Raw genomic sequence first — 23,607 nt, forward strand, 5'->3', positions numbered from 1 at the left:
TTCAAAATGGACAGTCAGACGGCCGGGGAATCGAGGCACAACGCCAACGGTTGGTGTACCTTATGCAAAATGTTAATCGTATTTAAATGTGCCGTTATGTAGCTCTTAGCTTTTGGCATTCAACTACCCCGCCTGTCTTTTATCAATATGGGGCCTACGTGACCGAGTGCGTAGCGTGTTAGCGCTTCATAGTGCCACTCTGCTCTCAGCCCGAAAGACTCCAACTCCTTTTCTTAAACTGGCCTAGTGTTGTTGGAGTTTCGACGCTTACAGTGTTAATTTCGTACTGAACGAAGGTCCAGGCCGATTATTTTTGTTATCGATCTAGTCTGGCGCAAATATAAGCCACCAACCTAAACCCCAACTTTCCACACCCACCGCACCGCCACAATACGTCTCAGCTCGATTTAGAATTTATTTACCATAAGTATATTTACAGAAAACATGTTTACAGAAAATAAAGCATGGCGGGGAATAAAGTCACAAAGAACTTGATCTATCCTGAGGAAGTACAAGTATAAAAGATGGAGGTGGTTTTAGGTGAATTTTAAGTAAATAATAACAGAGTAAACGTTTTACATATTTTAGAAAAACACAAAGCAGGTTAACGTGATTAAAGAAATGCTGTGGTGCATGGCTATGAGACATTGATGTGTTTGAAAATAAGTCAGAATTGTTTCATCAAGTAATCTTTTATTTTGGACTACAAACAGAGAAAGTGAGTCAATAGATTTGAGAGAAACTGGTAGCCTGTTCCATTCCCGGGGGATCAAATTTCGAATTGAGTAGAGAGACGGGTTGGAAGAGTGGAGGGGTCGAAATAGGTTAGACACTGTGTTCTGGTTGGATAATTGTGTATATATGATTGTTTTCGAAACGTTACGGCAGTTCAGGGGTATTTTATAGGGGTGATATATATATTTATGAGTGATTAAAAAAGAAACCTGAAGGATAGAGAATTTTACCGGTAAAATATTCAGAGATTTGAAGAGAGGGCCTGTGTGCTTGAGTCAATTAGATAGGGTTACTGAACACACTGCATAGGGTGTGAGGGATAAGTGTTACCCCCCAAAACACAAGCATAGTTCAGAAAAGGAGAAAAGAAGGAGTTATACATTATTAGATATTGCGAGATACCTTTTTGGATATGTAACTGATATGGGATGTCCAGGAAAGTTTGCTGTTAAACATTATACCCAAAAATTTAAATTTGGAAACATAGTCTATAACTGACCCTTGCATAGAAAGCCGAGGAATGTCCTTAGGAGAAGAGGAGACTGATCCGATGAAGCTACCCTTGGTTATGTTAATGTTTAACGATAGCCTGTTTGAAGTCATCCAGTCACCAATCTTTTTGAGTTCAGCAGACAGGGTAGTGACTGCTTTGTTTATATTTCAGGATGAGATACACACACTTGTGTCGTCGGCGAATAATACATATTTCAGAACAGTGGTGACATTAGTTAGTGATTATCAGTTGTAGACTTTGTATCTACAGAATTACTACCATACATGTATGTAATTATCTTAAGATATGATTATCAGTTGGAGACTTTTTATCTGCACAATTAGTACCACACATGTATATAATTATCTTAAGATATGGTTATCAGTTGGAGACTTTTTATCTGCACAATTAGTACCATACATGTATATAATTATCTTAAGATATGGTTATCAGTTGGAGACTTTATCTGCACAATTAGTACCATACATGTATATAACTATCTTAATATATGATTATCAGTTGGAGACTTCTTATCTGCACAATTAGTACCATACATGTATATAATTATCTTAAGATATGATTATCAGTTGGAGACTTTTTATCTGCACAATTAGTACCATACATGTATATAATTATCTTAAGATATGATTATAGATGGAGACTTTTTATCTGCACAATTAGTACCATACATGTATATAATTATCTTAATATATGATTATCAGTTGGAGACTTCTTATCTGCACAATTAGTACCATACATGTGTATAATTATCTTAAGATATGATTATCAGTTGGAGACTTTTTATCTGCAGAATGTGCAGCAGGCAAGGCCAAATAAATTGTGAAACAAATCAGTTTTCGTGTATTTTCTGGGTTATTTTATTTTAATGAATTTATATATGCTTCTGGTTATACTGGAAAGCTAAGATCATGTCTGTGAATTGTTTTTATTCTGAATTTTCCTTTTTATTTATTTAGATTGGTAGGAATTGTGTTTGGTTGAATATAAACCAGTAGGCTTACTGTCTAAAATTATTATATATCCATGTGTGTGTTCATAAATATTTCATTGATAATGAAAACTGTTTTTCTTTTTTCTTTCTTGTATAATGTATAATTGAGAAAACACATTTTCCTTCAACCAAGATATTTATAAAGAGAAAAAGAAATTCACGTAAAGGAATATATAGTCTGTCTAGACTTAAATAATGTTGATTTTGCTGTTTGTTCTCTGTGTTATAGCCAGCAAACTGCTGCAAAACAACGTCCATCTAGACAACTCAAATGTGTGATATTTTGTTTTATTTTCAAGTAAAAGATTCTGTTACGTATAGTGGGAATGAGATGGGCATAAAATGGACAAAACTTAGCTGTTAGCTCAGCATCCCTTCACTTGTCAGTGTAGTACGGAGAATCTAGCTTTGTCAGACTGCCATTGATATTATGGCAACCTTGCGTACTGCGATATGCATCATGTGCAGCTGCTAACCATGAGAAGAAGTTTTCTACAAACCGCTAGTTCTATCAGTCATTTTAGTGACGTGTTTAATGTCAGGCGTATAACCTGTCCAAACTGTCAATCTGCAACACACAATTGACCTGTGGTAAGCAACAGTGTGTGCAGATAGGTCAAGCGGATGTCCCACACATTGGTTACAATGTTCAATCTTTTTGTGATGTCATGACATCACCATTGCTTTCACCGGCAGTGAAACGAAAAATTACTTTGTCATGAAAAGCGGTGGTGGGAGATCAGATGTTTTGGATCCATTCATTACACCGGAGACAAACGGGCATTCCCACTTCGAGCATTCTATAGGAGTAACTGGACAGGTTGGGGAGGTTACTAATCAACTGTTTTTCAAAACTATACCAAGCATCCTTCAGAGGTGAATGGCACTAAGTCCTGACTACGCAAGCCCCAGTCCAAACACAAAAAAGCAGTCCTCCAGGGCTATATCTAGTCCAGTTGTTTACGTTTTGTGTGTCAACTTGGTACACATGGGTGGACATTCTGTGAAACAAAAAGAGTGCACAGTATTGGTTTTAATACACTTATGAAATTTAATGTACAGTACTATTAGGAGCAGGGTGTTATGGGGGTAGGGGGCCATCTGTGGCCTAGTGGTGAGCTAGCTAGCATAGCATATTGACCCAGGAACCTCTCACCAATGGGCTTGTTGTGAGTTCAAGCCCAGCTGATGTTGGCTTCCTCTCCGGTCATATGTGTGAACCTCTGGCAGTAATCTGCAGATCGTCGTGAGTATCACGAGGACCACCCACTTTTCTGTAACTATAATGCTGGCCACTGTCGTATAAGTGAAATATTCTTGAGTACGGTGTAAAACCCCAATCAAAATAAAATTATTATTAGGTGTATCATAGCAGCTTTTCTTATTTTATCTTTATTGCTTCATTTTTAGAAAGTTAGTAGTCTGTGGTTTGGGAATGAGGAAAGTTTGTGGTATACAAGTTTTTGCATTAAAAACATTTGTTTCTAGTTTATTTGTTATTGAACTGTACAACTGCATCCATAAATGTAAACCTCTAAGAACATTTTTAATGTTGCTTTGCCCAAAACAGCAGGCTTTATGTTTTCTGGAAGCTGCTTGGGCAGCTTGCTGTTGTTGCCTATCAGCCTATCAGCCTATCATGCTTATCGCGCATTTTATGTGAGGAACTCCAATCTTAGCTCTTCAGTAGTAAAGGCAAATCTCTAGACCAGGAACTGGTTGAAGTGAACTTCATTAACATTGCCTGGCTTTACATTGATAGACATCATTGTTAACACAGGTTGTAATGGTGTGTATAGTTTTAGAGCTCGGCTCAAAATCGGTACAAATTTGTCTGTGTATAGATTTTTAATTACCAGTAGTAATGGCTGTTAATTGTTTCAGAAGATTGTGACAGATCCAGAATTGAAGAAAACAAGCAGAATGTGAATCCTCTCAGCTTAGAGGAGAAGCATGACGACGCCATGGTAGAAACTACAGGGAAAAGGAAAACCTACCCTCAGAAAATAAAAAGCAATTTGGTGAAACAATACAACTCTGATCTAAACCAGCTGGTAAGCTTTATACAGCATATTATTCATAGCACTTTGAAGGACAAAACGTTGTTAATTAGCTGAATATAGACCTTGCGTGTACTTACATGTAGATCCAACACATTTTAATATACAAACGAAGTGCCTGGTTTCTTGAGTGAGGTGAAGTGAAGTATTCTTGAGTTCTAGTATGGCAAAGAACAATCAAATAAAAAAATATAAAGCAAAGTGAATGTCTACTTGTATAATCATGGTATCCAGATAACTATATGAATGGACCACATGCTAATTGACTGGTTAACCAAATTGATCTGATGCTTATATTTGAAATGCAAAATTTTATCTGAATGTACTGTACAGGAACAGTTTCTTGTGTCCCTACATTATAGAATGTGCTGTAAACGAACAGTTGCTTGTGTGCACACATTACAGAATGTGCTGTACAGGAACAGGTTCTTGTGTCCCCGCATTATAGAATGTGCTGTAAACAAACAGTTTCTTGTGTGCCCACATTATAGAATGTGCTGTACAGGAACAGGTTCTTGTGTCCCCACATTATAGAATGTGCTGTAAACGAACAGTTTCTTGTGTGCCCACATTATAGAATGTGTGGTACAGGAACAGTTTCTTGTGTCTCCACATTATAGGATGTGCTGTAAATGAACAGTTGCTTGTGTGCTCACATTATAGAATGTACTGTACAGGAACAGTTTCTTTTGTCCCTACATTATAGAATGTGCTGTAAACGTACAGTTGCTTGTGTGCCCACATTATAGAATGTGCTGTACAGGAACAGTTGCTCACGTCCCCACATTATAGGATGTGCTGTAAATGAACAGTTGCTTGTGTGCCCACATTATAGAATGTGTGGTACAGGAACAGTTTCTTGTGTCTCCACATTATAGGATGTGCTGTAAATGAACAGTTGCTTGTGTGCTCACATTATAGAATGTACTGTACAGGAACAGTTTCTTTTGTCCCTACATTGTAGAATGTGCTGTAAACGTACAGTTGCTTGTGTGCCCACATTATAGAATGTGCTGTACAGGAACAGTTGCTCACGTCCCCACATTATAGAATGTGCTGTACAGGAACAGTTTCTTGTGTGCCCACATTATAGAATGTGCTGTACAGGAACAGTTTCTTGTGTGCCCACATTATAGAATGTTCTGTACAGGAACAGTTGCTCGTGTCCCCATAATATAAAATATGCAGCACAGGAACAGTTTCTTATGTCCCCACATTATAGAATGTTCCGTACAGGAACAGTTTCTTGTATCCCCACATTATAGAATGTACTGTACAGGAACATTTGCTTGTGTCCCCACATTATAGAATGCACTGTACAGGAACAGTTTCTTGTGTCTCCACATTATAGAATGCACTGTACAGGAACAGTTTCTTGTGTCTCCACATTATAGAATGCACTGTACAGGGGCAGTTTCTTGTGTCCTAACTGTATAGAATGTTCTGCACAGGAACAGTTTCTTGTGTCCTAACTGTATAGAATGTACTGCACAGGAACAGTTTCTTGTGTCCTAACTGTATAGAATGCACTGTACAGGAACAGTTTCTTGTGTCCTAACTGTATAGAATGTACTGCACAGGAACAGTTTCTTGTGTCTCCACATTATAGAAATGTGCTGTACAGGAACAGTTTCTTGTGTCCCAGCAGTATAGAATGTGATGTACAGGAACAGTTTCTTGTGTCCCAACAGTATAGAATGTACTGTACAGGAACAGTTTCTTGTGTCTCCACATTATAGGATGTGCTGTAAATGAACAGTTGCTTGTGTGCTCACATTATAGAATGTACTGTACAGGAACAGTTTCTTTTGTCCCTACATTGTAGAATGTGCTGTAAACGTACAGTTGCTTGTGTGCCCACATTATAGAATGTGCTGTACAGGAACAGTTGCTCACGTCCCCACATTATAGAATGTGCTGTACAGGAACAGTTTCTTGTGTGCCCACATTATAGAATGTGCTGTACAGGAACAGTTTCTTGTGTGCCCACATTATAGAATGTTCTGTACAGGAACAGTTGCTCATGTCCCCATAATATAAAATATGCAGCACAGGAACAGTTTCTTATGTCCCCACATTATAGAATGTTCCGTACAGGAACAGTTTCTTGTATCCCCACATTATAGAATGTACTGTACAGGAACATTTGCTTGTGTCCCCACATTATAGAATGCACTGTACAGGAACAGTTTCTTGTGTCTCCACATTATAGAATGCACTGTACAGGAACAGTTTCTTGTGTCTCCACATTATAGAATGCACTGTACAGGGGCAGTTTCTTGTGTCCTAACTGTATAGAATGTTCTGCACAGGAACAGTTTCTTGTGTCCTAACTGTATAGAATGTACTGCACAGGAACAGTTTCTTGTGTCCTAACTGTATAGAATGCACTGTACAGGAACAGTTTCTTGTGTCCTAACTGTATAGAATGTACTGCACAGGAACAGTTTCTTGTGTCTCCACATTATAGAAATGTGCTGTACAGGAACAGTTTCTTGTGTCCCAGCAGTATAGAATGTGATGTACAGGAACAGTTTCTTGTGTCCCAACAGTATAGAATGTACTGTACAGGAACAGTTTCTTGTGTCCTAACTGTATAGAATGTACTGCACAGGAACAGTTTCTTGGGTCTCCACATTATAGAATGCACTGTACAGGAACAGTTTCTTGGGTCTCCACATTATAGAATGTACTGCACAGGAACAGTTTCTTGTGTCTCCACATTATAGAAATGTGCTGTACAGGAACAGTTTCTTGTGTCCCAGCAGTATAGAATGTGATGTACAGGAACAGTTTCTTGTGTCCCAACAGTATAGAATGTACTGTACAGGAACAGTTTCTTGTGTCCTAACTGTATAGAATGTACTGCACAGGAACAGTTTCTTGGGTCTCCACATTATAGAATGTGCTGCACAGGAACAGTTTCTTGTGTCCCAGCAGTATAGAATGTGCTGTACAGGAACAGTTTCTTGTGTCCTAACTGTATAGAATGTACTGCACAGGAACAGTTTCTTGTGTCTCCACATTATAGAATGTGCTGTACAGGAACAGTTTCTTGTGTCCTAACAGTATAGAATGTACTGCACAGGAACAGTTTCTTGTGTCTCCACATTATAGAATGTGCTGTACAGGAACAGTTTGCTGTACAGGAACAGTTTCTTGTGTCCTACCTGTATAGAATGTACTGTACAGGAACAGTTTCTTGTGTCCTAACTGTATAGAATGTACTGCACAGGAACAGTTTCTTGTGTCCTAACTGTATAGAATGCACTGCACAGGAACAGTTTCTTGTGTCCTAACTGTATAGAATGTACTGTACAAGAACAGTTTCTTGTGTCCTAACTGTATAGAATGTACTGTACAGGAACAGTTTCTTGTGTCCTAACTGTATAGAATGTACTGCACAGGAACAGTTTCTTGTGTCTCCACATTATAGAATGTGCTGTACAGGAACAGTTTCTTGTGTCCCAGCAGTATAGAATGTGCTGTACAGGAACAGTTTCTTGTGTCCCAACAGTATAGAATGTACTGTACAGGAATAGTGCCTCATGTGCCCCTGCTTTATAGACTGTAACAAGGTGCTTACTCAGCTGCTCTCTATCTTCTGTAGGCACAGTGTAGGTTCAACCTGACAGAATTTCAGCTGAATTGGAACACAAGTGATGTGTGTACAATAGAACAGGATGTGATTGACAGAGCAAGGACGGCCTTTTCTTCTCTAGCGTCCTTATCTAAGGTAACAACAGGACTCAACTGTCTTGCAGAAATTGTTGATCCTTAATACAGGGGTTTCAAGTTATCACGTTACGACATTTTTGTGACGTGACGTCATCGCTTTACGGCATGGTGGGATAAATCACTACATGTTAACACGGGAGGGTATATAAAATAATGAAGATTGTCCAAAAAACAAAATCTAATTATCTGACTTAACTTGCAAATCCTCTATATAAATATTCAGGTGATAAAATTCATTGATTACCCTAATTCCTCAACTTTTTCCCACAGGAAAGAGCAACTTTCAGTTCAATGTAGGCATGTTTTCAATTTGATTTTGGAGACAAAACTACATTGTGTGGATTGGCCAATACGTCAATGGGTTACCCCCAAGAAAACATGGGTCATTTGCATACACCACTTCCCTGCTTCCAGAAGTTTAGAAGTTTCCTGTGGAGCTTATGTGCAAAATGTATTCAGATCTTTCAGGCAGTATTTCCCTCACTCACTGTTTATAAAGGCCTTCTTGTCAATAAGCTGGCTCTTAGAGCTGTATTCAAGGTTCTGTGTTCTTTGAAGACCACGTGTCTTCCTTATATGGCATGCAAGTCGGTATGTCCCTTATAATTTGGAAAGTTTGTCAGTAACAAGCCAAGTGTGGTGGCTTAAGCTAGGCACTCCAGCTTTCTCCACCAATTAAACTGACTGCCTTTTCTTTGCTTTAAAATAGGTTAGCACAGCTTCAGGTTTTGTTTTAGACATAACATTGCATGCGTCACAGCATTATGTTATCTTTGATTTCAGTCAGCATCTATGTTAGTGGATCGAGGAGAACGTCTGGAGAAGTCGTATAGGCTGTATAAGACGCTAGCTCACTGCCCAACACATCAAGCCCTCCAGAGCCCAGGAGTGGCAGAAGGCCACAAGATGACCGCCAGTGTTACTCCTCCAAAACTCACTCAACCCTGCAGAACTCCTCACACCGAATTCACAACAGGTGAAGCGTTAAAACCGTGTAACCTGTTGCAGCCACCACCACATCCATGTCAGGTGGAAAGAACAGATTACATGTACAAAGACATTTCTTCTTTCAAGAGACGATCCACAAGGTCGAAGCCAACAGGCTGACACTGAGCAAATTTCACGACTTTAAATTTGCTCATTACTACATGTGTTTAATGTATAGCATGTAGTTTGCCAGTCAAGCAGTTTGATTATCCTGCATTTCACAAGTTTAAACAGAGATTTGTTATGATCAGTGTACTTGAATGTGTGTGTGATGAACATTTCAGCTAGCTTAGTTGTGAAAGTTACATGCAATATCAACACAGTCTCGGCCAAAGTAAGACATAACAACGATGACTCAAACCTGGTGTTGATATTCACAATATCAGATGAAATACAGAATACAGATTAGTTGATAGGAAAGTGGGGTAAACAGTAGGCCTGCTGTTGAAATATATACATTTAACTATGGAAATACCATGGGAATGGTACTTGTGGTGTATAGTTTCAGCGCCTGTGTTGACAATGCAGGGTAGGTTGTCGGCTTAAGTTGTCACTGTCAACATTACTATAAAGGTTAAGGAAGGTGTCCATACAGTGTGTAGAGGCAGTAGTATAACATGACTGTAGATCTACCATAATCATAGATCTGTATGTAATGACAGGCTCTGTCCACATGGTTATGTATTAAGGCAGCATGGTTTTATTTCCACTATCTGAGCAATTGGGGCTATTTCTGAGAGATGGAATTGAGGCAATCTGTTGGACACTGGTTAACATTTATTCCCCATTACAGTTCCAGTTTTTCTTTGTAAGTTTTTGTCCCTCAACTTAATGTCACCAAAGTGGAAGTGGAGTTTGGTACTGGTGCTGTTTATCCTTATGTCTGCCAAGTATACCACGCAGGTACCTGTGAGGAATAATCTAACCACAGATATGCTCCAAAGGGTCAGGTTATGCCAAAGACTTTAAAAGTGGTTTTCGATGCCGTCTCATCACTTGTGCATGACGCTCAGCACTGAGAAGTTAGAGCAAGGAAACTGGTTGGCCTGGTGTGACTGGGTGAGGTTTTAGAATTTCTTCGATTTTAGAAGCTTAGACTTGCCCTGCCACAAGAAGACACGGTATATGTATACACACACACTGACGATTCCACATCGCCATGCATACATATGTATATAAGTACCAGCCTCGATAGCACAGGCGTGGTAGAGTATCTGCTTCAGGAGAGGTAGATCCAGGGTCAATCCTGGGTCGAGTCACACCTAAGACCTGAAAAGAGGAAGTTGTAACTTCCTCGCTTGGCGTTCAGCATGAAGGGGATAGTGCAACAACTGGTTGACCCGTATCAGTATAATGGCTCGGGTGGGCGGCTTACTTGCCTCCAGTCAGGCATATCAGTGAAGCAGCACTAGATACAAGAGCGGTGGAAATCCATCCTGCAATAAGGTGGCACATTACATGCACTCTAAGGATACCTACGTCATCATATGACTGAAAAACTGTTAAGTACCACGTTAAACTCCAAGTACTCGCTCACTGACTCCGGCCATAAGTGGGAAGGTCCTTCAGCAACCTGTGGATGGTTGTGGGTTTCCCCGGGCTCTGCCCGGTTTCCTCTCACCATAATGCTGGCCGCCATCGTATAAGTGAAATATTCTTGAGTATGGCGTAAAAAACACCAATCAGATAAATAGGTACATACATACATACATACAACTATGGTGAACAATGTGCAATGCTGGGCGGATTACTATGTTTCAACTCAACAATTTGTGTATTGCTATACTGCATGCTTTCATAGACAGTTTCATTCTGTAAATGTTTTGTTAAAATGTTTAAATTTGAAAGTGCACTTCCCTACTTGTAAAATCAATGAGTTCAGTTCTTACATTGTGTATCAGGAGGTTTTAACATGGTTGATATGTATGGAGAAGTTGAAGGTGTCGTCAAGGTTCTCTCAACTCTGCCAGAGTCTAAAGCAGAGTGCCGGGTGCTGTGTGAGAACATGCCACATCAGTGAGGGCTATGTGAGCACAGGCCATTGAGGGCTGTGTGAGCTCAGACCAGTGAGGGTTGTGTGAGCACAGGTCAGTGACGGCTGTGTGAGCACTGGTGGTCAATATGTGCTGTGTGAGCACAGTTAAGAGGAGGGTTGTGTGAGCAAAAAAAAAAAAGTTTATATTTGACGATTTGGCCTCTCACCTAGACTGTCGCTGGGAGTTCATGCTGGCTTCTCCGTCCGTACGTGGGTAGGTCTTAAGCAACCTGTGGGTAGTTGTGGGTTTCCCAGAGCTCTGCCCAACTTCCTCCCACCATAAAGTGCTGGCCACCGTCGTATAAGTGAAATATTCTCAAGTATAAAAAAAGTAATAAACAAAAAACACCAATGAAATGAATAAATGTACTTTGTTTTTATATGTACACCTCAGCATTGGTCTACGATTTCCCTAGGGCTCTGTACGATTTCCGCCCTCCATAGTGCTGGCTGCCGTCGTATAAATGAACTATTGTTGAGTACTGCGCAAAACGCCGATGTAGTAGTGTACAACTCTCTGTACGCAATGTTACAATATTTCAGTTCACTTTATATACTGATAACAAAGAACCGCGTATGCATGCATTAAGCTGTGAAAGACTCTGGAACCAATGCAGAATATATATATGTATCATCGCAATAATTACTGTGTTTATCAAATGTCACCTTTAGAACTGAAACTTCTGGTTAGTAAATTTAACAGCGTTTACAATTGACACTGAAAATTGTTTTCAGTCAGTAATTTGCCCTAGGCTTGAGGTTTAGGCCGACGCCCGACACCCCGCTTTCCTCCGTCTAGGAAATTGACTGCATCCGATTAAAGTGAAACAATATATACAATAATGAAGTATATTTAAAGATCTTATTGAAAGCGAAAATATTGGGTAAAGGTGAACTTGAAAAATGATCTTAAATTTTACAGCTTAACCATTCATGTAAATTTTCGGAATGCCGATACGTGTATTTTCATGCCCTATATGGCTTAAGAATGCATGCACAAATCTTTGCTAGATTGTTTTTTTATTTTCAGCAATTTAAAACCCATGTGACATTTGTTTCTTTATTTCTCTATCTCATTGATGTTTACGCCGTATACTCAAGAATACTTCGCTCACAGCACCCCCGGGGCCTGAGGCAGCATAGTGGTGGTTTCAGGCGGGGTAAGGCACGGTGAGAGCGCGACCATCCACATGTTGCTGATAGATCTCATGCACGTACGACCGAAGAGGAAATCAGCGTGCGCTAGAACAACTCTAAAGCCGGGGACACATAACGCTGGTTTTCAGAAATTCACAAACGCCGGTACGAGCGAATAAATCCGTCTAATTTGTCCCCGGACTTCAGGTTTAGTGGTGCGAGTCTCCTGAGCCATCGTTGACGGTGTACTCGGCCACTGTGAGCTTCTATATTTCACAATGTTGAAATAGAAATCCAGTAAATGTTTTCACCATAAAAATTGTAAAGCCCAGTGAGACTGAATGAGTTTTTTCTTGTCGAATTGACCCACTTTCTTAGTAGCCTGTCGCATGTAACCACCACCCCCCACATACATAGGTGTAAGGCTATACACGACGTCTTCACTCAGTGGCCTACGGTCCTGTTTACCAGGAAGTTTAGCGTTACTGACTATCATTCAAACGAGAGATAATTCTGCAGCAATGTTTTTAAAATCTATTTAGGAGTGTCTATATATATATATATATATATATATATATATATATATATATATACAGACACACCAGTGACGTTAAACAAGCAAGTATAACTTTGATGTCGCCAAAACCGCACGGCCTCCCGTTTATGCGCGTGCTGTAGGTATGTACGTACATAGAAGATAGTACTTTAGTCCGCTACAAGACCAAAATGGGAGATCTGAAGATCTTAACAGTTTCACCCGTATGCAAGGTATGGTACATAAAGCCTACGCCAAAGCAGGAAGATTATGTGTTAACTTAGTGCCAGTTTGTAGCTCGAGCTTAAGGACCATCATATGTTCTGGTGCCAAATAGGCTGCAGCTTTATGTAAGGAAAAAATTTCAATACATCTACAAACTATAAGTTAGCTTTGCTAATTTATAAGCTCGGAATACTTGCGAGCTGAGGAGGTGACTCAACCCAGCTGGCTGTACCGAGTTGGTCCCAGCCGCTGATGGGCTTACGACTTACAGATTGACCGGCGTACATGTAACGACTTGGGCAGATTCCACAAAGCCATTTCTGACGTTTATCTTAAGATAAACGTGCCAAAATTTCCAGTATCCAAAATAAGCAATGTTTTGGAGGCTTTTAAATTTTGGCTTAAGGCAGAAATAGCTTTGTGGAATCGGGCCTTGGAGTATAACTTCACACTGTCGCTTCGTTATTTCTCATAAACTGAAGTTATACTCCAGTCGTTACGTGTATACGGCTCAGTGTAAGTACAAACATATGGTTATCAAGGACGGGGACTGTCTGCGTGCGACCAGATGAGTTGAGCTGAGTCGCGTCTTCATGGTTAGCACTTGTGTATGTTGGGACTCTGGATATGCCACAACAGCCGAGATGAGTTGAGATTTAAGCTCGGCATACACGGGAATTTCCGACACAACTGGTCCCATCTGAACTGGTCATAGTATCAAGCTCGTCCCAGTCGCTATTGTCCGTACGACTTAAACCCTACTTGCGGCCCGTCGTTATTTCATTTGCATAATCGAGGCTTAGGACTCGCAACGGTACATTCGAGTTAAGTTCCAGGTGTTACCATTAGCGACTTCGTATACGATCATTTCAGTTGTGTTGAGTGACGTCTAAAATGCTCGTGTAGGCCCCTATACCGAGCTTGTAAAGCTCGACATATACACGGGATTGTAGGCATATGACACCTTCGGTTTAGTTCAGTTAATGCGTCTAAAGCTCGGCATACACGAGAGCTTAAGGCGCGACTCGATACACCTCCTCTGGTCGTAGCGAAGACGGCTGATAGCTATATGACTTCAAGATTGATCGCGGCATGCACGTAACGAATGCAGTACATCCTTGAACAGTTAAGTCGGGTCGCCATTTCGCATAAATGTACTCGTGCGCTTACGACCCGACGCAGCAGACTCGAGTTGAGTCTTAAGCTCATGTATGTCAAGCTTTAAGCTTAGTATATCATTTTGTTTTGTTTTATGGACCATCCTTATCCATGCTTCAAATCATATATCATTTTGTTTTATGAACCTTCCTTATCAATGCCTCATATCATATATCGTTTTATTTTATGAACCATCCTTATCAATGCCTTTCCTCTCCGGTCGTGGGTTTCCCCCGGGTTCTGCCCGATTTCCACCCACCATAATGCTGGCCGCCGTCGTATAAGTGAAATATTCTTGAGTACGGCGTAAAACACCAATCAAATAAATAAATAAATAAATATCGATGCCTCGTATCATATATCGTGTTATGAACCGTCCTTATCAATGTCTCATATCGTTTTCTTTTATGAACCTTCCTTATGAATGCTTCATATCATATATAATTTTGTTCTATGAACCTTCCTTATGAATGCTTCATATCATATATAATTTTGTTCTATGAACCTTCCTTATCAGTGCCTCATACCACATATCGTTTTGTTTTATGAACCTTCCTTATGAGTTCCTCATATCTTGTACCATTTTGTTTTATGAGCCTTCCTTTAACAATGCCTCGTATCATATACTGTTTTATTTTATGAACGTTTATGAACATGCACGATATTATAATATTGTTTTCTGAAACTCTCGAAAATGAGCGTTATCGTCATCAAAATAATGCTTGAAAAAACGTCTCATTTTCCGTGATTGTTTTGTGAATGGGGGTGAGTTATCCGCCCTCAAAACTCACATATAGGCTCATAAAATATATAAAAAAGAGAAAGGGTGTATGTACTGACTGCATGCATTCCACATCTAAGTCAGTTCAGATCAGTATTGTGTACATTCCAGAAACGAAAGGGGCATATTGTTATCACATTGTGTTGGTTTATAGGGGTATTATTGCAAACTGGAAAAACCAGCCTAAATGTATTTGTAAAATAATTCGATCGCTCAAAAACCGTGGGCCTACATTTAGAAGCCACGACCGAGCTCTTTGGAATGACAAAGCAGGGCAAATAAAGTTCTTTATGCAATATAGCTATATTCATGTCAATCTTTAACGTGCTAAAAGACGGGATTATGGTAGATTTATGTACACCACAGTGGCTTAATAAACACTAACATCTACATCTAAAGAAGAAAACAGCCGTAAGTAATGTAGACGGCTTACAGACTGTGAGGCAGAGCATGGAAGTGCACTTGGTCGAAAACTGCAGTCGTTGAAGCCTGTTCTGTAATGTGTATGGAAGTGTGGCCGAAAAAGGAACGTAAATAGTCGTTGAAACTCGCACAGTGTTTAGGAGGAGAATGTGGCCGAAATTGCAGTAAAATGTGACCATAGCCTGAGCTTGCAAAACTACGATTCCAGAGATAACGATAAGATCCCCACACTGTGCAAACGTCCACATAGCGCCGTCGACCGTTTATTGTCATCATGGAACATGGTCACGAACAATTAGAGCAGGTGGATTTACAGACCCCCATCCGGGACGGGTATTGAACACGCACAAAGTGTTCGTGTCTCGTATATATATATATATATATATATGAAAAAAAATAATAAAAGGCCCTCTTAACTTTCTACATTCTATTATATTCCAACTGCACTTTCAAACTTCATGTTATTTTCAAGGAATATGAATATGAATGTCCACAGAGAAAATTGTTGGACGAGATGACACAGTTGAAGAATTCCTTCCACTCATTCACTCAAACAACAGGACCCACCGGTGACGTCAGCTCCAGTGCGAACAGCCCGTCAGGAACTCATATTTTCTCCCGTCTGCAAGAATATGTCGAAAAGACCTACGGTACCACACGATGTGTGACTGACAATATGCTAGAGGCCAACATTTCCAAACACAAGAAATCAATTGGCAAAAAAATGGACAAAAATGCCGAACGGATGGAAGCAATCTTACTTCAATGCCCAACGTACACAAGGAACTGCGGACAGGTATAAAGATTTCCTCAACATGGACACAGTGTTTATTCCCAAGTGGTGAAAACTGAAATTCTACTTCTTGAGGACAGACATATTCACCTAGTGTAGAAGTACAAGCGTTTTGACGAGGAAATGAGAGAGCTTATCTCCAACAAAAACGAAGACCCCATAAAGTCCATAATCAGGCTGAAACTAAAGGCCGTGAATGGTGGACCAGAAAAGACGATTGGCAGAAAGCACTACCCGCCAATTCGGAGACACAAGAGGAAACCCATATACATGTATATATATATATATATATATATATATATATATATATATATGAAGTTTGAAAGTTGGAATATAACTGAATGCAGAAAGTTGAGAAGGTTTTTTTTGTGTTTTTCCTATGTAAATTCTCCTCTATTTCTTCAAAAAAAAAAAAAAAATATATATATATATATATATATATATATATATATATATATTGAGGCAATATTAACATTATTGCAAAAGTATAGGTACATAGAAGTGACATTGCTGACGTTTCATTTTTTGAATTTTAATTTGATTTTAATCTTCGAGGGTCGAGAACACACATAACGAGACTATAAAACACAAATCAACTAACTTCAAAAAATAAAAGCTGAGCAAGGTCAAATAGTTTAATTGCCAATTTAAACAGAGCATCCTATAAAAAAAAGTGGCGTGGCATGTTGACAGGTGAAATGTTGATTACACAGATGATTTACCTGTACTTACTTGTATTTACATCTTTCTTTAAGTCAATGTAATGGACTAGACTTTGCTCAGCTTTTTTTGTTTCCATATATATATATTCCATACATATATATCATGTGTCATATGTATGTATTTGTTTTGTTTTTTTTTTCAGACGCCTCGCGCGTAGGCTTGGGGATAGAGAGCTATGATAGCTTTGGCTCGGTTAACCATTAGCGTGTTCGGAACATACAAGCATAAACAAAATGGCGAACAATAGCACATCGGAAGCGTCAACGCCGCTGAGTGGAGCGGCAGTTGTGAGTACAACATAATAATGTACAAATGGAATATTTATCTTTCAGTCTTTCAATTCCACGCGAATTTAACATACACTGTTTTTGGCTAATACGAGGCTCAAATATATAGCTATAACAAACAACCTAAAATGTTGAAATTATTTTAAGGTTTTACTAGTGAAATCTTATTATTAGGAACACAAAAATTTAAAGTGTATGTAAAGGACAATTAAAGCAAACACAAGAGCATTTTGGACAAAATTGGTAAATTCAGATATAACGTAAATGTTTTCTCCGCGGTATAAATCTTTTCCGCGGAGAAAAAGGTTTACACCGCAGAGAAAACGTTTACACCACAGACAAAACGTTTACACTGCAGAGAAAACGTTTGCATCGCGGAGAAAAGGTTTATACCGCGGTGAAAAGGTTTACACCACGGAGAAAACGTTTACACCGCGGAGAAAATGGTTACACCACAAGGACAACGTTTACACTGCAGAGACAAAGTTTACACCGCCGAGAAAACGTTTACACCGCCGAGAAAACGTTTACACCACGGAGAAAACGTTTACACAACTTTTTCTGTGTTTTTCGAAGTTTTTAGTTTAAAATGTTTTTGTTTCTGCGTTCATTTTCTTTTGCATATACTTCAGACCTTGATTCATGATGATAAATTTCATTAGAAAGTGTTCTGAAGTATTGTAAATCAGTACAAAATGTTAAAAATCTCGAATGGCATCTACAGGTCATCATATTTACTAAGAAATCTTGTCACCCTAACCTAGTTTGTAAATTTATTGAGTGCAAAACCATCTAGTAAATGCATTGTAACGCATTTTACATTCTTCATATAAGAAGGTATACCTGATATATACTGCATAGGTGTACATAAATGTGTGTTTGTAATATACATATGTACCTGTGTCCATCTTTGTTTTGACAGGCCGCGATTGTACTTGGCATTATCGTCGCTCTCCTCCTGGTGGTTATTGGTGTTCTGGTGTACTGTGTGTGCAGATATCGATGGAGACTGGTCTCCAGGAGTCACTCTTCCAGGACATTGAATTACTATGAGACACCCATGGAGATTCTACCTATTCCCCGAAGAATGCCGGACAACGAAAACGTCGTTGACCCATCGCCTGAGCCAGTGTTTGATCATGTGATTAAGAAGACAACCGTCCAATTATGGGGAAGGCAAGCAACCATTGTTGGTAACACTAAAACACTATCACAGGTGTATTCAGCATCACAGAGCTACTTCTCCAAACAGGGGAAGCTGCGCAAAGATGAGAACTTTACCATCCCATCTAATCGCTTGACCATTCACTCCGTCTTATTCTCCACGGATCTCCCGAAAGGTCAGTTATCGGATATTCAGCTGTCTGATAGCCAGTCAACTGTTGGCGTCCCGTCTCAACGTCCTACGTCCTACATTAATTTGCTCGGGCCCGGTGACACGGCATCCGCGCACTCCCAGGTACCATATATCGGCCAGAAGGAAATCTTCAAACATGCGGTTCTGGGTGCCACGGGAGGATCTATAGAACTCTCTGGGATCAGATTGGAAGTTCCAGAAGGAGCCCTAGCTAAAGATATAGAAATTTCCATAGGAGTCACGTGGGATACAAATAAATATCCTCCTCTTTCAACTAAGGAAGCTCTTCTCAGCCCAGTTGTAGTCTGCGAACCACTTGGTACAGTATTTACAAAAGCGGTAAAGCTTTCCTTCCCGCATTGTGCGTTGGACGACTTGAGAGGTTGGATGCCAAAGTTGATGTGTAGCCAGAATAGGATAGATTCAACCCCTCACTGGAAAATGATGACTATAGCTGACTATTCTGAAAGAAGCTTTGCCAACAAAGTCGTTAGTGTTGGAATCAAACATTTCACCCTGTATACGTTGGTTGCGGAGCCAAAAGCTGACCAGCGCACGGCTAAAGACGTCAAGCTTCTGGCATTTGCTCCTCCTCTAAAAACAGGGAAACTTCATAAAATTAGGATTTACTGTGTAGAAAATTATGAGAAAGAGCTGCAGGTGAGTTGTACTCTGTTAAATTTGGTCTGAGTGGTGCTAGAGTGTATTCTGCTATTGTGGCATATTATTCTGTTAGATCAGGATAAAGATTGCATTAGACTAACAGAATATTATGTTGAATATGACACATAATTATGTTATAATAACAGAATACACTCTAGCATTACTAAGACAACAGCCTTTCTGTTAAAATTAATAGATTATTTTTTGAGAATTCTGGTGCCGACGGGCCTTCACCTTGGACAGGACATCTTATAATTGAGACAGATCAATGTGTTTAAAGCCTTTATCTTTATATAGCTTTCACTTGTAGGCCTATGTAACGGTGTTAGTTGTTTGAATGAAATAATGGCATTAAAGTATTCGAAGTAAATCGCACAACCTCAACCCAAAATGCGGAGATTCTCAACAAAATATCAAGGACTTATAATTAATACACACATGACTTCAGTCCAAAGCATGTGTTGAAGCTGGATTCTTCAACTAGACAACCGATTTCAATACACAACCAGTCTTCAGTTTTGACAATTACAGTATAAGAACAGTGGCTGACGATATAGAAAATGTGTAGTCTTTGCAAGTACACGGGCTGGTCTCCATCCACACTCTCCATTCACTACACTCACCGAAATGGTTACCAGTTGGCGTTGGGTAAGATTCAGTGAGTATAATGGACTCCTTGAACCGGAAGTGGAAACATTTTCTTCAACGTTTAACGACAGGTAATAATTTGATGAAGATTTCTCAACTTGCTGTACTACTAAACAAATTGAAATCACAAAATCGGAAATTTAAACAGGCAACCGGAAGTTTAAACGTTTAAACAGTGTCCACTCGGCCAGTATGTATTGTAAAAGTGTCTTTAGGAATGAGTGCAACAAATCCGGGAATACAAGAAAATAAAGGGCGTCAAAATAAGGTTAAAACCATCAGCCGACTAAAAGTAGATAGCACAGTGTGGCTAAACAGTACTAGTCGGCATGTGTAATTCAGTGTTACGTCTTACGTATTCCGTGAATGGTGTAATAACTTATGTCGTTCACGCCTTTGTAACCGGACAGACGTCGTATAAGTGAAATAATCTTGAGTAAGGCGTAAAACACCAATAAATGAAATAAATAAATATTGTGAGCGTTTGTGTATAAACATGACTGGCACATTGCCCTATACATACGCGGAATTAGAATTAAATACAAAGTCTCATGCACCAAAGCAAAGGTTTTCATTATTCGCGCTATTCTAGGTGAGTGCAATCGACAATCGGTATAATTTTGAGCAATAATTTAGAAACTATCAACTTGAATTGCTGCGATTTCTTGTTAACATTGGACTGGTTTTATATCCGGCGGCTCCATACTTACATAGCTCCGCAAAATATGTTAATATCGCATGAATGGAAAGCATAGTATTGCTGTCAATCGATAAAGTCAATAGAACTCCACAGGTGTAGATACACCCACGTGAATAATTTCATGTTAGCAAACCTAATCGCCATTGGTACATGCATGTACAACTGTGAACGTTTCAATCCGTATTCAAAATTAAATTGGTATATAAGGAAAACGTACGCCACTTACTGCCAATGCACGTAGGCTTTCTGACCAACCGAATCGAATAACCGATTTTCAGAAACCTTGTCAATTTTCACGAAAATAATGCTTGAAAATATATTTGTTAGGAAGTCCATATGAATTAAGATATGTTTAGTCATTTGTTGATTCTTTTCATTTCCATATCTAAACTGCATATCTATTTCAGGATATACAAGAGGAGGAAGTAGATCTCGGTGGCCGACGTGTTCATCCCAAAAAGTCTATTTTCATTTACAATACCGGAGAAAACCTCTGCTTGGAGAACCATCTGGATTCGAGCCTCTGGAACCTGATTGGTGACCAATCTGTAGTGAGTTAGATCAACTCAAGCTCGCATTGTAACGATATATAACATGGGTAACAAATAGGTACCTTTTACTCCGCCAGAAGGGAGTGAGAACGGGTGATTTTTTCTGCGCCAGAAGGTAGTGAGAACGGGTGCTTTTTTCTACGCCAAAAGATAGTGAGAATGAGTGCCATTTTGTACGCTAGAAGGTAGTGAGAGCAAATGCCTTTTTCTACGCCAAAAGATAGTGAGAATCAGTGCCATTTTCTACGCCAGAAGGTAGTGAAAAATGGGTCTCTTTTTTTGCACCTGAAGGTAGTGAGAATGTGTGTCTCTTTCTACGCCAAAAGGTATTTGAGAATGGCTGCCTTTACCGACTCAAAAGGGTAGTGAGAATAGGTGCCTTTGCCGACTCAAAATGGTAGTGAGAATGGCTGCCTTTACCGACTCAAAAGAGTAAGTGAGAATGGGTGCCTTTTTCTACGCCAAAGGGTGTTGAGAATGGATGCCTTTTTCTGCGCCAATTAGGGAGACAGAATTTTCATACACCGTAGTGTAGTCAGAATGGGTGCTGTTTTTTACATCAAAAGTCAGTGAGAATGTGTGCCTTTTCCTACTTCAAAAGATCATGAGAATGGGTGCTTTTATTCCACCAAAAAGCCAGTGAGAATGTGTGCCTCTATTTACGCCAAAAGGTATTGAGAATGGGCGCCTTTTCGTACACAGTGTGGTTAAAGTGGCTACCACTAGCCAAAGGGCAGTGAGAATGAGTGACTGCCTGTTTCAGACCAAAGGGTATTGAGAATGGGTACCTTTTTCTACGCCAAAAACGAGGCAGAATGTGGGCCTTTTCCTACACCAGAGTGTAGTGAGAATTTGAAACCATTCCAAATTCTCCATACATGGACAGATTTATCCAAATATCAAATGTGATGTTAATTAGAGAAATGGGTATATTGTTCATGGGTACAGATATGAATAGCACAAGACGCCTATGTATAGCCTATATAGGTCCATAATCTGACGATGAATCAACCGTATTGTGTCTGGTGTTTTCGTCTCAGCACCAGAATGCACATAGTGCTGAACACCCAATATAAAATACACATAGATAGCCTGAGATCCACCAATGATATTAGGATATGAGAATGTCGATTTCAGCCAGATTATCTGCGTGATAATTTCAGGAGTTGCAGTATGAGCAGATCTGGCATGGATTGACTCCCAACCACGAGTTTGCCTTTACTACCAAGGCGAATGCGGACGTTTTCCACAGTAAGTTTGTGGCGTATCAGAAAGCGTATGAAAGCCAAGTGTCAGGTCTTGAACATCTCCCAGCAGGCCGAGCAAGAGGTGAGAAGATGGCTGCTAATCTATTGATGTACAATTATCCCCTGTATTAACACATCTAACTAATTACCATGTTCAACAGTGTTGGTTGAAATATCAGGGCAAAGTCAAAACACATCGTCCGAGGTCAAATTCTTAGAAACGTGATGTTGTAAGATTAAGAGTATAGTAACTAGAATATCTCGTTCGATTTTTATTGCTGTTCCTTTATGTAATCATAACTGATAACTGTGCTCAAATAACAAATGTCCAGTGTTCTGTGTTACTCCTGTACATTAAGGGATCAATACTTATCTATATACTTTGAATTTCAGTCGCCTTTAACATATTCAGATCTGATTCTCACTGAGTTTGTCCTGATGAGAGGTGAAAACGTAGCATAGTTAACATCCACGGACTCAGGCTTGACTGTGAACTAAGGTGTGTTCAGATTGTTATCCAATTTTAAACTAACAACGGTCATTTTCATAGCCTTGAGATGTTAAAATACATGTGGGGCCTTTCATAACTGTACGCAGCAGTATACAGGAAATTCTGATGTTACTTATACTTAAACGTCAACACCAGTATGATAAATAACGACTGTTGATACATAACCGATAAAATGCCTTTAGGGCTCACAATCTAATGTATTCAGTATATGAAAGGAAAGTTGAAGGATTTTGTCTTAGAACAATAGCAAATATAAATTCAGTTACTCCAACAAAAAGGCGAGCAGTGCTGCCAGAGCCGGCGCAGAGAACAAGAAAAATTTCAAAACCTAATGCAACCATGAACAATTATTCTTTAGCTAGTCACTGGAATATGGACAATTGCAATAAATATTATACCTGTCGCAATAGACAGAAACCTCTGATATCCTTTTGTACACGTGAAAACTCCTTTCTTCTTTTTAGAAAGCATCATTTTTACATCGTTGAGTTTCAGGTGGTTAGCAATCCGTGGTCAGTGTCGACTGGATTGATCCCCAAAGAACTACGATTAAGGCTGGTCATGTTACTGGAGCCGCACAATGTCTCCGGCAACAACTGGCAGATGTTTGCTGACATCATCGGCTTGTCAGCTTCAGAGATCCGGTACCTAGAGAATAATGAGTCTCCTGTGGACGCCGTGCTGAACAAATGGGAGAGTCAGAAAGAGACTCTTGACGATCTTCACCGGATCATGCTGGACATGAAGCGTGAAGATGCTGCCATGGAAATTGACAAACACAGAGCGGGTGAAGCAAGTCCTGACGAGC

The 23,607-nt window shown here is 39.6% G+C and overlaps 2 protein-coding genes across 7 annotated transcripts; both read left to right on the forward strand.

Annotated features, from left to right (window-relative positions):
- Positions 1-5: 5 nt before the first annotated feature.
- On the forward strand, positions 6-9,145 carry LOC135466681 (uncharacterized). 2 transcript variants are annotated; one of them, XM_064744318.1, is made up of 4 exons: positions 6-49; positions 4,125-4,294; positions 7,911-8,036; positions 8,822-9,145. In XM_064744318.1, exons 1-4 carry the CDS (start codon positions 7-9, stop codon positions 9,143-9,145), a joined length of 663 nt encoding a protein of 220 aa, XP_064600388.1. In that variant the 5' UTR covers position 6. The 2 variants fall into 2 exon arrangements, with proteins under 2 accessions (XP_064600388.1, XP_064600389.1); XM_064744319.1 differs by having other exon boundaries at positions 25-71.
- An 806-nt stretch (positions 9,146-9,951) lies between these two features.
- LOC135466680 (netrin receptor UNC5B-like) lies at positions 9,952-23,434 on the forward strand. 5 transcript variants are annotated; one of them, XM_064744317.1, is made up of 6 exons: positions 9,952-10,084; positions 16,978-17,122; positions 18,045-19,139; positions 20,898-21,041; positions 22,205-22,370; positions 23,295-23,434. In XM_064744317.1, exons 2-6 carry the CDS (start codon positions 17,069-17,071, stop codon positions 23,300-23,302), a joined length of 1,467 nt encoding a protein of 488 aa, XP_064600387.1. In that variant the 5' UTR covers positions 9,952-10,084; positions 16,978-17,068; the 3' UTR covers positions 23,303-23,434. The 5 variants fall into 5 exon arrangements, with proteins under 5 accessions (XP_064600387.1, XP_064600383.1, XP_064600385.1 ...); XM_064744314.1 differs by lacking the exon at positions 9,952-10,084 and adding exons at positions 12,877-12,965; positions 15,816-16,115 and having other exon boundaries at positions 22,205-23,308; XM_064744313.1 differs by having other exon boundaries at positions 22,205-23,308.
- Positions 23,435-23,607: the final 173 nt, after the last annotated feature.

Source organism: Liolophura sinensis, chromosome 6 (genome assembly GCF_032854445.1).
Source record: "Liolophura sinensis isolate JHLJ2023 chromosome 6, CUHK_Ljap_v2, whole genome shotgun sequence".
NCBI classification, from domain to species: Eukaryota; Metazoa; Mollusca; class Polyplacophora; order Chitonida; family Chitonidae; genus Liolophura; species Liolophura sinensis.